This window comes from Dermacentor silvarum, chromosome 1 (assembly GCF_013339745.2).
Source record: "Dermacentor silvarum isolate Dsil-2018 chromosome 1, BIME_Dsil_1.4, whole genome shotgun sequence".
Lineage (NCBI taxonomy): Eukaryota > Metazoa > Arthropoda > Arachnida > Ixodida > Ixodidae > Dermacentor > Dermacentor silvarum.
Genome location: NC_051154.1, coordinates 306,809,892 through 306,824,034, shown reverse-complemented (window position 1 = coordinate 306,824,034; position 14,143 = coordinate 306,809,892). Strand labels below are relative to the sequence as shown.

The 14,143-nt window shown below is 46.4% G+C and overlaps 1 protein-coding gene across 1 annotated transcript in view; it reads right to left on the bottom strand.

Moving 5' to 3' along the window:
- LOC119442155 (endoribonuclease Dicer) overlaps nt 1–14,143 on the bottom strand; it is a 100,416-nt gene that overhangs the window by 23,381 nt on the left and 62,892 nt on the right. Inside the window, exons 15-16 of the mRNA XM_037706915.2 lie at nt 3,961–5,108; nt 820–990 (exon numbers count right to left, since the gene is read on the bottom strand). Of these exons, the coding sequence (XP_037562843.1) occupies nt 820–990; nt 3,961–5,108 (1,319 nt within the window). The remainder of the gene's footprint in view (nt 1–819; nt 991–3,960; nt 5,109–14,143) is intronic.

The window sequence follows — 14,143 nt, the reverse complement described above, 5'->3', positions numbered from 1 at the left end:
TAATAGAATAGGCCTCAAAATAAGCTGGATCGAGCAGGCAATCTTCTACGCGAGTTTCTGGGCTCCCTGCTTCATGCAGCGAAATAAGATTCGCTCGCATGTACGTGGAAGCAGTGTCTACAAATTGCAAATTAAAAATTAGAATTAAATTTTGAAGTTTTATGTGCCTAAACCACGATTTAATTACTAGGCATGCCGTAGTGCAGGTCTCTGGATTAATTCTGACCACCTCTGGTTCTTTATATATCCAATGCATGGTGCAAGAGTGTGTTGCATTCCAGCGTTAAAAGAATGCGACTGCCGGGGCCAGGATCGAACCTGCGACTACATGCTTAGCAGCGCAACGCCACATCAACAATGCTAACACGGCATGTAGATTCGTAAATTACCGAGTTTTATTACACACCCCATAAGCAGTCACGTTAAAATTTATAGTAATGGGCTCGTTGGTGTTCAGCCTTTGAAAGCACCTCATCGCCTGTGTTAAGAAATAAGGAACAAGAAAGGAAAGAGTATTTTGCATAAGTTCACTATGTAGGTCTATGAAGAAATCTCCGAAGTGCACTGCTATGAGGAAGAGTGGGACAGTCAGCATACACCTATTGGCAGTGTCCAGTAAGGTGTAATGGCTCTCTACAAAAAAAAATGTTTTTCGTGCACGTCCTGCGTGAAATATTCCACGCTTTTGCATACCTGAACAGAGCTTGCTTTTTTTTGCATAGTAAAAATTTTAGTTGAAGTTCAGTGCTAGTTCAAGGACAAGCACATTAGCCTCAGCTGCAGCGGCATGGTGCAGCTGAAAACGTATGCACTGCTTACTCTGAGGGCACCAATGGGCCCGGTAACGAGAAGGTAGGCGCCAATGATAGCCTCCACTGAGTCGGCAACGCTCTTGTCGGACAGCTGTGACGCCTGGCGGATCGGAACAGGCCCAGATGTGTTGCGGGGCGGGGGAACATACCCCGGCTGATTTTTTTCAGTAGTGTATTGCTGCACACAAAGGAACATCAATGTTAAAAAGGCAAAGTGCCTAAAGTGATCCCGGTTTTATCCAAACGGACTGGACAAGCGCTGCCACTGCCTAGTCAAATCGCAATCAACTAAACTCTGGGGAGCACTGGTTTTGAATCATTAGATGTTCGAGTCGTAGGAAGACTGAATTCCAAGCCGAATAATATATGTTCTGAGCACAATAGCAAATCATCAAAGGGTCATTGAAAAGGATTAGACAAAATTTTATAGATGCGTAGGGTACAGCTACAGTAAAACATAAGCACGACCACTTAAGTGACACGTCTCATACTAAGAGAACTGCGGTACAAGTTACCCTCCTCCCTATCCATGCTTTTTCTCAACTCATTTGCCGAGTGATCGGGGCTAAGCTCCACCTTCACTGGCTCTGTGCCATGATGTGACGTCATGTCATCTAATTCTGGTTGTCTTAGAGCCAGTACATGAAGCCTCTGCAACCTGTTCGCTAGCCGCCTGGCAGTCGATCCCCCGCGAGAGCTATTCAAGCAACGAGTGTTCTGTCGCGACGCTTAGCGTGTCCGGTATTCTGGTAACCACAGGCAAGCTGGGCTTTTTCACGGATGGGTGGAGGTGTAAACTGGAGCCCCTCCATACTGTGATGAGGGGTCTTTAGCGTAAAGGTGAGGGCCTGAGCAGCCTGCGAGGTGTAGTGGCGCAGAGCTTAACCGGCCAAACACAGAGCTACTATTGCAGTAACCAAGCGTAAAACATTTTAAAACATATTCACTATTAAGCTCCTGCCGAAAATTTACACCAGCAGCCAAGTAGAATACACTTGGTTATTCCTATATTAGATCTGTGTCTGCTTGAGCTCTGTGCCACGAGGTGGCTACACCATAGAGTTTCTCACTATATTACCTAGAGAGAAATCTGGCGCTGATGCACTGTGGTATGCTACTCTGACTTCTCCAGTATTAACTGGGCAAGTTTACCGAACATTTCCAAACCATTCGGTGTAGTCTTGCTACATATCCATTATATTATAACAAATAGATGTATATTGCAATTTTGCAAAACATGCCTTGTCTTGATTATTTCTCAAGTCCGCAATATTAAAAGTTAACACAACGAACACTCACGACAGCTGCTCAGGCTTCTGCAGTATTAGCTGGTTGGTTCATCAAACATTTCTAAAACATTCAGCATAGTTATGTTATTGCAAAGGCACGGAGCATCAGTCGTAAAGTTGCTGCACTATTGCTCTCTTTAGCTTCACTAGCTTCACTTCGCGCGCAAGAGTGAAAGTGGGAAGAAAGTGGGAAGGCAAGCCGATGGGCGAAGAGTGAAACGAACGATAGGGTGAGGAAAGCAGTGTACACACTGCCAGCTGAGCCAGCAGCGTTGTGCGGCACGAGTCTCTCGCTCCGTGCGCGGTTTGACGCGGCAAAGCCTTTCATTTTTTTCTCGTGCAGTTCTGCAAAACGGAACCATGTGTGCTCACGCCGGCGTATTCTTTCTGAAATGGGGAGTTTGTCAGATCGACGCCGATCTACCACAGAAAGGAGGTCGCAATGTTGTTATCAGAGTGCATTGCTCATGAAATTCAAGGATTTTCAAGGAAGGAAAAAATTCCAGGACTTTGAAGGGCCTTGAAAACACACTTTTCAATTTCAAGGGTTTTCAAGGATTTCAAGGACCTGTATGCACCCTGGTCTCTCACAATGATTAGTTTCCTGCTGAAACAGCACGTAAAAAGCTGTTGTAGCTTTATTATTACACAAAAACATATTGTTTAATTTTGAGGACTTGTTATCGGATGTACAATTATACGAAACTTAAATAGTATCAGCTGGCCGCTAAAGTTGGAGGACAGACGACAAGATTCTTGCTAGCTTTGGAACTGGTCTGTTGTTGCTTTTCTTCAGGTGATTCCGCATTCAGGGCGAGTAAACTTTATTGAGAGATGTAATATGGGGGAATGAACGCCGTTTATGTAGATTTTATTTTAAGAATGCAGTATTTGTGTAGCCATATCAACGTTTTAGTCAAAGCCTCGTACAACACCAGCCAACACAAGCCTCGCAGGCACATATCCCATCATTCCCATGACGGCACAGTGCCCTTTTAAGAAACTCGCATAGGTGCTATAGTGAGAAACTCTATGGGCTGCACCATGCGGGTCGTTCACATTTGCACCTCCGCTAATCCAGCAAAATGCTTAGTCTGCTTGCTCTTGTTTGTGTTTACCCGAATACCGGACACACTAACGCTCTCTATTGTGGTAGTAATCTTCCAACGTGAAAGTGACTGCCGCAAACTCGGAGATGCTGGCGCTGATCGAATACTAGCAGCCTGATGCGCTACAGCCCCTCCGCTCACCTCTTACCTTGCAGAGGGACACAATGTCGCAGCTCGACAAGTTGCCGATCGTTAGATTTGCAGCCCGCCACGTAAGAAGGGCAATCTATGGTGCTTGCGAAAAGAAAGCTCGAGACCAATACTGACTGAGCAACTCGCGTCAACACGGAGCGATGCACATTAAAAAAGAAATTGCACGCTTTACACAGAGCGCTTAAATGTATCTCTTAACAATCGGAAAGACCTACTCTAACAACTTGGTATGTTTATACAAAATCGTCAAAATCATTTCAGGGTCCCTTTAAGCAAATAGGTACATGTACTTGACAACATTCAAGCAGATATATAGGCCGGACATGTCTCGGCAGGGGGACCTGTAACAGGGCTATCTTGCACTGGAGGCTCCTAATGTGTACAGGTCTGAGTATCGAGTGTGGGCAGATGAACATCTGCCGGTTCCCAAGTAAGAGCAGCATTACCACTTTATGGATTCAATGCTCTGCCCTGGAAAGCCAAGAAGTTTGAAATAGCAGAAAGCCCTCTCTGAATCTGGCAACTTCAATAATTCAAAGGACTTCAATACTTTAAAAGGGCCTCCCACCCACGAAATAAAGCTCAAGAGGCATTTACCTCATAGAGGCTGAAGAGCTCGTCCCGCGTCAGCTTCTCCAGAATCTTTGTGTCTACTTGGATGGCCCAGAAGACAAAGTCGACGTCCATCAGTATGTCCTCTGCACCTTCGGGGACACAGTAGCCTGGTGGAAACCAGTTCCGGAGCGGCTCAAATTGCTCATGTGCCACCATCGAGCCTACGTGTATCTTGGAGCCAAGCTGGTGCAGGTTCCGGTTGCAGATGATGCGAGCACGCGCCTGCGTCAGCAGCCCCTCTTGCGCGGATGTGGAGCTGCAGAACAGGTCAATGGTCACCGCAAACTTGAGGAATGAGTCCCCGAGCACCTCGAGGCGTTCAAGGTCAAAGCCGTCTGCTGCCTTTGCCGATGTCACCGCTTCCAGCAGGAGGCCAGGGCTCGGGCCTGGGTTCCGCTGCAGCTCCGGCTGGTACTCGAACGACCGCGACAAGCGGGGCATCCGTATCTCTTCCACTTCGCCGTGGCCACGAAGCAGATTGCCAAACTCCACCTCATCACCATTGGGACGAGGCAAAAAGCTGATCGAAGCACTTTCCGATACAGCGCTCTGGAAGTGCAAGTCTGGCCAACGGCCCTGATATGTCCCGAGGCCAATGCCCGTCTCCATAGCGACAGATGCGCGCAGTTCTTCCATGATGAGAAGCTGGTTCAGCCGGTACAGGATGCTGGGAAGGCACACCGCCTTGCGCCAGACGCCAGCCGGAACAGGGTGGACGTCGCAGAACTCCGGGACACGCAGCTCCACACGGTGGTTCGTGGCCGTCTTCTTGAGGAACACATCGCCCTTGCGGTTCCGGTAGCGCGGGGTCAGTAGGTTGAGTCGGACTTCGGTGAACACCACTTCCAGGATCGGCTGTGTCGAGTCGGTGACATCCAGGTGGTGAATTAGGGACAGGTAGTCACGGAAGCTGCCCTTTCCATCGATGCTATCCACCGTGAGGTCGGTGCGGATCTGCTTCACATAGAATGTACTGTGGTGGTAGTGAAGGGGTGCATAGCGGGGCACAACTACAGCATCTTCATACAGGCTGGGCTGGAACTTGAAGTTGGTTTTGGTTGCAGGCTCCGCACCCATCCAATTGGCAACCATGTCAACAAAGGGCCAGTCTATCATAGACATCTTGTCATCTGCGAGATCGATTAGTCAAACCTTAATATAAAGAACACGCATTCAGTCGAACTTACCTATAATGATCCCAAATTTAACAATCTGTCAGCTATAACGATCATATTTCAGTGCACTTATGATTTCCCTACTCAGTGCACTTATGATTTTCCTACCTGTTCAACCATTTGAGGGTCAAATTATTTTGCAAAAGACATGCCCCCCGTGGTCAATTTTCGTTTTCTGGCAGTTTCCAGTAGTAAGAAACAGGGGCGTAGCCAGAAAGTTTTTTCGGGGGGGGTTCATCGGCCCGACCTGGGGGGGGGGGGGGGGGGGCAGACGTCTGCTTTCCTCTACGTGACGTGATCGATAATAAATATCGGTAGTTTAAGCAGACTCTATGCATCGATTTTCATACTGTTTATCTTCATGGGGTAATACATATGCCATTCATCTCAAACCACTTGTACGTCTTCAAAATCAGGCAATAAAATTAATGACTTTTAGCTCATTCCGTTGCCATTCTTTACCTATCTATCAACATCTTCGCATTTTACCCATTCAACAGCTGTTCTATCACAAGTTGTCACTCATTACATTTCGCCTCTTTCGTCGTGAAATATCATTAGACAGCCTTCCTTTTGATAACCTCATGAACAAAAATAATACTAGGTTTTCAGAACGCAATAATCTTCTCTTACCTAAAATCAGATCCAACTATGGAAAATTTACACTTCGCTTCTATGGTATTTCACTTTGGAATCGCATCCCTGCTAATATTAAGTCATCTCTTTCATTGCAATTTTTTAAACACAATATGAAAAGAATACTGTTAGCAGAACCATCTTTTCATTTGTCATAAATACATATTTCGTTACATTACTTCTATTACTGTATCATTAGGCTTCATATTTTTGTAAAAGAATTTGTATTTGGATTGTTCATTGATATGTAGAAGAGCGAAATTTTTAGTTACGCATTACTAGATATTCCTGCCTTTGATTATTGATTGTGATATTATTGTATAGCGCTGTTTTAATACCTATCTAATTGTTTTCTATTTATTATACATTGTTCCCTATGAATTGTATTTTTGACGCGTTTTTTCCCTTTTTTGTTTTGTTTGTTCGCCCTCTTCTTGCTGTTCTAATACTCTTATGTATCCACTAATGATAGGAGGTCCCCCTGGCAGTTTCTTACTCTGGGACCTCCTGATACCGTATATAATATGTAAGCCCTTTTTCTTTGTACATGCAATAAACAACAATAAACAATGTATATCAAAGACATGGGACCCCCCCCTCGCGTGTGTGTGTGCTTGTGAAGAAATTAAGTAAAAAGTAATGTAAGCTCAGTAAAATACAGTAAGTACGACAGGTACAGTGGGCGTTTGGAGCAACCGTCTCTCATCGCGCCACTCAATGGACCAGTCTTCGAAAACGCATCATTTAGACGAACCGCCCGATCGGAGAAGACATCATTAATTGTTAATCTCCGTTAAGCGTAGATGGCGTCGTCCTCGTCGGGGCGAAGTTCGTTTCACAGGTCAAGGACGGCTATACATGTGAAAACGCACGTGTTACCAGGCTATACCTACTCCCATAGCAATAGCTTGTTCGCTGCGTCTTTGCGCTAGAAAACTTAAATACGCGCAAAAACGAGTAATGCTTTTTTTTACGAAGCTTTCGTCGCCTTGCATTTCCTGCGGCAAGTGCATGGGCCGCTGTGTCTTCCGCTGTGTGCGAGCGTGCAGCCGTCATTTGCCTTTACGTCAACAGATTCAGAATTGTACAGAATATTTCACCGCACTGCATAGTTATGGCATGTGTACGCATTTTAAGTAGTGCGTGCAAGTCATTTCTGCTTCATTTAGGCCGGTGCAAACAGGAAGCGGCCTTGTACCTCACAGAATCTCGACTGATTGGTGTACTAGTGATGCAGGAATGAACTCCGGTCTTGTTCAGTGCATAGTGCACATAATCAATTTCTCAGGACGCGTGAACTCCGACGAGAACTGTCAGCGCCTGTAACAAGAGTTTACTTACGCTGTACTGCGCACAGCAGTAATCCATGCTTGTCGGCTGTCTGTTTCGTGCATTCTGTTGCGAGTCGGTGGAATTTCACTGCTGGCATCAGCCCTTTCGTGTGTACATTGCTGGTTTGGGATTCCACAACACAACAGCAACTACCAGCCTTTCGTAATTGCTGGTTTGGGATTCAACAACACAACAGTAACTACCAGCCTTCCGTAGGGGCGCAATCGCAAACGAGAGACGTTTTGCGCTGCAGACTATGGCTACGTTCACACTTGGGAAGCGGCAAGCGGGTGGAGAGGCCAAAGCGGCCGGAAAGGCCAAAGCTGGCCGGAAAATCTTTTCCGCGCATGTCCAAGTTCACATTTGTTTTGCTACCACCGCAGCCGCCGCTGCCGCTTTCGTCCACATCCATCTAGTCTGCGTACGTTTGTCGGCGTGGTGGCGCTCATTATCGCATTATTTCGAGCGGTATGTTCATTCACTGACCCACCCGTCATCAAAAGTGATCATCTTGCGCAATTTCGCGTGTCATCTGCGACCTTCGGTAAGTTCCTCGTTGGCGTTCCGTAATTCTCCTCACACGGGCGCGGTAGCGCTGTGTCACAGGTTGCTGCCTAGGCGTGATTATATTTCTTTAATAGCTTTTATTTACAAGTTGTAATAACATTTCATCATATCGTATTATTTTCGGCGCCTCCAGGACACGAAAGCGGCAACGGGAACACCAAAGCTAAAACCCGGGCTGGCCCTTGTGTTGAGGCTCGCCGAAGCCTGCGTGTCCTACGAGAGACCTACGCTCCCAATCTCTCGTCGCGACGAGAAAAGCACCCCGCGACTTCTGCAACGTACCGTGCACGTTCGAGGAGAATTATGGACCGCCAACGAGGAATCTGCCTAAGTATTGTCTGTCATGGAAGTGGAAGAAGAAATGGCTTTTATACTTCTACCTACTTGTTTTCTAGAAATGGACAATGAATAAACGGAAGACAGGAAAACCTCGGAAACGGCAGTGGTGGGTTCGCCTGGCTTTGCTAAAGTGTAAGAAGTTGGGTCACGCCAAGGCTTCGTTGCCGCACCTCCTGTCGCGCGACGTTGAATTCTATCGCGACTATTGCTGACAGTACGTTTTAGTACTTCTCTTGTCGTAGAGCAAGGGGTGGTTCTTGATCGCGTCGATCAGCATTGCAGCCTCCACTTTTGGTGCCATGTTCAATGTTACGACCGGAAGTTTACATGCTAGTGTAGCTTCCGGTCTAGCAGAACGACTTTCCGCCACGTACGTTTCCGCTTCGCCATGGCGAAAAAATCGGTCCGAGACCAATTTGGCTCGCCGCCTGTTTTTCTGACTCTTTTGCCGCCTAGGCGGGCGGATTTTTGCAAGATTTTGCCGCTTCCGCCAGCTTCGAGACCAAGTTCCTACGCGAACGCGGCCTAACCGGCACCTGAAGGGAAGCGGCGGAAATGTATACCGGAAATTTCGACCACCTGGGGACTTTAACGTGCACCTAAATCTAAGTAAACGGGCCTCGAGCATTTTTGCCTTCATCTAAAATGCAGCTGCCGCATTTGTTGCTTCATTTGTTGCGCATTTGTTGCGCATTTGTTGTTTCAGAAAGCGGCCGCCACATTCGCGCCCAAAACCTCACAGAGTGTCAAGGCCTTGACAAACACTGTGACAGTTTTTTTTCCATATGCAGACATGATTCGCTGTAAATTACCAACCCAAACGGAAGCGCCCAGGAATGAAAGTGTGAAAGTAGCACCGGTTTCTTGAAATATGTCAGCGCGAAGCGACGAGAGCAAAGGGTGGGTTAGTGGGGGGGGGGGGGGTGCAAAAAATTTCGGGGGGGGTTTGAACCCCCCCAACCCCCCCCTTGGCTACGCCACTGGTAAGAAACGATTGAAAACTGATCAATACAGCAAAAAATTATTGCAAGCAATATTTTGTCTCAAAAATACTTTACTTGCACCAACAGTGTACCCACAAGTACGCTACACAGTAAGAGACTGAGAAAAATGTATAGCAACATTTATCACTATCAATTTGTTGCCACAAAACATGTTTCATCAGAAGAATAAATGCACCAGAAGCAAGTAAAAAGAAGCAACACTTGAGCAGTCGCCATGAGAAGACGCACCGTGCACGGCCATACCAAAATCACGACTGTGTGTGCCCCAAATAAATTTAATTAAATTATGGGACCTTACATGCCAAAACCACACCATGATTATGAAACAATCAGTAGTTGGGGACTCCAAATTATTTCAACCACCTGTTTTCTTTAACGTGCATCCAATGCACGCATTCTTGTATTTCGCCCCCATCAAAATATGGCCGCCGCGTTGGAGATTCGATCTCGTGCCTTCGGACTAAGCAGCACAATGCCATAGCCACTAGGCCACCGTGGCGGGTCTACGCACCCCACTGTATGGGAATACACGAACCGCAACTGAAAGGGGAACCACAACCGAGAACGAAGAAAAAGAAAACTGGTTATATCTGAATTCAGCTGCGCAGGGCTACAGTAAAAAGAAGCAACACTTGAGCAGTCACCGTGAGAAGAGGCACCGTGCACGGCCATACCGAAATCACGACTGTGCGTGCCCCAAATTATTTATTTAAATTATGGGACCTTACATGCCAAAACCACACCATGATTATGAGACAATCAGTAGTTGGGGACTCCAAATTAATTTCAACCACCTGTTTCCTTTAACGTGCACCCAATGCACGCATTCTTGCATTTCGCCCCCATCAAAATGTGGCCGCCACGTCGGAGATTCGATCTCGTGCCTTCGGACTTAGCAGCACAATGCCATAGCCACTAGGCCACTGTGGCGGGTCTACGCGCACCCCACTGTATGGGAATACACGAACCGCAACTGAAAGGGGAACCACAACCGAGAGTGAAGAAAAAGAAAACTGGTTATATCTGAATTCAGCTGCGCAGCGCTACATCTAAGCCACCGGAAAGACGATGGCAGCGGCTGTCACGCACGCCTTGGAGGTAGCAGATGACGCAAGCATGACCACGCGAGTGAGAGCTCAGAGGTAAGCAAGTTGAGTTGTCTGCCTTGGTGAGCGGAAAGGCAATTTGAAATGACTTTCACAGAGATGGCAGCATCTCTCAACAACCAGTGGCATCGAATATCTGCGAAATATCGAATGAAAGATCTGCATCGTACACGTAGATCGAAAACTTTGCGGGATGGACCAGCAGCGCCATACATGTAGCCAAGCTTGTTCTTGCCATGTATGTTCCTGTTGTTCCTGTTCATGTATGTTCCAAGTTCCTGCCATGTAAGGCAGGTACTCTCAAAGGGTTAAACTGCGTCCGGATATAACGAACATTTCTTAAAGCACCGTACTGTTACAACAAACAGTTCAAACACAGTCTTGCTAAAAACATGGCATACCCAAAACGAAAAGAATATAAAAACAGGCCTTCTGAAGCATGAGAGAGGTACATGTCCTACTGCAGTCCAACCGCGACGAAGATATTGTATGGTTTCACGCAGGCGAACTTGTGCCCGGAAACTCGAGACAAAAACACATGAACACAATTCGCAAGCAGAGTAAACAGGATCCTGTTTCACAGTCAAGCACGTTCGTAGACCGAGCACACGCACAGCCACGTGTGCGAGAGACACACGTGGTCTTGCCATGCGCAAGGCATTGCTGGCGCTCTTCTAACGATGGTGCGTTAAGACGCTCGGAAGGATACCTCGCGGGAGTGCTCGTAACTGGCACGTGGAAAGATCTCTGCGGCAATATGACCTCCTAGATGAGCGTGCGCTCCCCGTGAATTTCAGAAGCATCGAGCGTTGCTATGTTGTTGTCGACCTTCATGTGGCCCAGAGTAGGCGTGAACGTGCTGCTAAGGTGCAAAGGGTCAGTGGATACTACACTTATCTGGAGATCACAGTAAGTCGGTACTTCATTTACACTGTTGGTGATAATAGATAGCAATGACATTCAACCTTTTGAACTGCATATTTTTTCGGCTGAAGTGACAAAGAAAACTTCATGGCTATAGTATAGGTGTGCTCAGCCTCACATGGCCGATTTCAGCCATAAAGGCCGTAACGGTATTGTCCCTAGAATGCTGGCTAGTCTGCCATCCGCCGACGGGACTCGCTCCCGTCCGAATGACTGTTTCTGAATGACGGTGGCACTGCGAGCAGTCCTCATGCTAGGGTGCGGCGCTCGGCCGCCCGACTGCGTGTTGCCGAAGCGCACTCACGTTTCGCGTAGTTTAGCCATTTCTTTTTTTTAAATAATTTTCTGCCACCGCGAACTTGTGCCGCATTAGAACAATTTTTGTTAGAAGTGTGATGAGATGTTTTGGGTGCGTAACGTGGCATTTATTCGCGAAGACTTTTTGCTGAGCCACATCACAAGAATGCCTGTGGAGTGGAGATACGACTCTTCTACCTAGCTCGCCGACTGCCTAAAAGCCAAATCAAAATAAAACAATGACATCTTTGTTCAGAGAAAAAATATATTTTAATTGAGCACAAGCAACAATGAAATACTAGAAGGCAGTTTCCTAAACACAAAGTGACGGCGCAGCATTGAATAGGTTGAGCACTGAATTTATTCAAGCAATACTGCCAGCTGCCCTTTTTGGCAGTTATAGCTGGAGTGGTTGAAAGGGAAATAATAACCAACATGAGGGACAGGTGAACAATTTGGCATAGTAAAGGGTAAAGAAAATCAAACCCGAGCTCGTTCAAAACCTATACAATACAAAGAGAAAGCACTTCCAGTTAACGGTGAGTAAAAACAGCGAAAACAAATCATAAAGATAGTTAAGAACCTTTAGAAAACAGTGTAAACAAATTACAGCACACAACAACCGATGAATTGGCAAAAAGTTCGTGAATAAGAAAAATTATAGAAAAAAGACAATTACAAGGCAACTGAGCTTGCATCTCAGATGCCATGCAATTGGTGAAATGCAGTCTCATTTGCATCTTCTCATTTTCAAATGTTTTAGCTTTTCTTTCTTTGCTGTCCTCTCATTATTGAGAGACTTTGTGAAAAACTGGAGATGCAGAAGAGTAGGCTTCACTATCTCACAAGTGATTTGCTGTCCATGTTCAGGACAGGCTAGTGCAGTAAAATGCACGGAGCAAGAAATTCAGTAAAGTCGAGAATGCTTTTCTCATGCAGTCTATTCGAACTTAAAAATGTAGTGAAGCTGTCTTCAAGGACAGTAATAATAATTCTTAGAGGGCCTGAGGGGTACAGCAAGCTTCCATTGTCAAACTGTGATGCGAAGGCTGAAGCTTCGCTGTTAGATATAGCTGTCTGCTTTTCAACTGTCGGCAACAGCACACATTCCTTACGTGAGGTCTTTAAAATCTTCCTTGCTGTGTACTCTGCTACATAATATATGAGCTTGTCATGGCTACTTGCAGTTACAAGAGCAGTGTGGTCTGACAAAATGCTTCTGCGCAAAGCGCAATTGCATTCCAGTGCACTTTCAGCATCGTCAAACTTTCCTGCATCAATCAATTCATCCAGTATTGCCATATGATTTTCTGGTTCCACCTTGAGAACAAAAACCAGTGCAGTTATAAGTTCTGGAGCAGTTTCCTGATCTAGGTGGTTTTGTAATGTCATAAAATGCAAGTGAATCAAGTAAAAAACTGTGCAGCAGTAGGGTGATCGTTAGTTTCAGAAGACTGCCTGACAATGCCAAACAAATTTTCAAGTTTGTCCTGGCTCAAACATGCAGTAAGTATATACTTCAAGCCAATGCTACTGAGGTAAGAAAGCAAGGTCAGCATGCTTTCGATTGTCACCCGGAGGCCCTCAGTAGTAGTTGAGCTAAGAAAACTGCAACTGTCAACCGTTGCCTTTGCGTGTTCTCATTTCAGTCAGATATTCGAGGATTTCCTTCAAAAACATGTAGTTCGGTGACTGCAGGTACAAACCCGCTTTTGGAATATGACTAGTCATTATCCTTATCAGTTTGTTCATTTTTTAACAAAATTGTCTGTTGGTTCAACAGAACCATAAGCTCTTTCTAAATGAAAGCTATAAAAGAAGAGCCCCTTGATTACTCCCTCGCCAAATATTTGGAAAGCTGGGGCAACCCTTATATTTCACGCCCATTGCTGTAGTCCCTCAAGATCCTTCGGTGCACGGGACAAGGAAAACTATCTTACATGAACGGTAGCCGCTGTCGCAACCCAGAACAAAACATGTGCTGTCACGCTTTTCACGCTTGCCTGCGGACATTACGTTTTGTCAAGCAGACCACCTAAGCACATGCACAAAGTTAAGGCCCATTCCACTGGCAATCACGACCGGACGTATGACTGATCTCTTCGCAAAACGAAGTTGTTTGACGGTCGCTTTGGTTCAGAAGCGAGGACTTTCGACCGACCGCTCTACCCGCACACTGCCATGCAGGGCTCGCTCAAGCGAAGCATTAGGACTGCTTGCAGTGCCCTCTGCGCTTTCATTCAGGAAGCGTCCTGCCCTCTCCATGCGGCGCGGCCCGCGGACGGCAGACTAGCCAATATTCTAGGAACCATAGTAACAGTGAGACCTTCACAAAATGGCGGCTTGTACTAAACAATAATTTCCACATCCAGATAACTAGAACGCTTCTTTCTCGTATCCAGAATCCACTCGAGCCCTGCCAATTATAAAATATTCCCAAGCTTGCGAAGAACAACGGTGGCTTAAAGGAACACTGAAGGCAAATATTATTTCCACGTGGGCTGTTAAAATACCGTACCAGAAACCTCGAAATGCTTGATTCGTGCCAAGAAAATATTTATTTTAAGAGAAAATTGCATCTGAAGCGTCCACGTACCTGTAGCGCAATCCAAATCGCCCGCCCGAGAGAAGAGTGGTGACGTCATGGCCATATAGTGACGAGCCACCGGTGAGTCACCCGCAGACGGCGCTACGGCTTTTTTTACGGAAAGCGCAACGCACGGCCAGAAACAGAGCCAAGACAGACCCAATGGCAGTGTGAAAGTGGAAGGTAAAGCGCGCACCA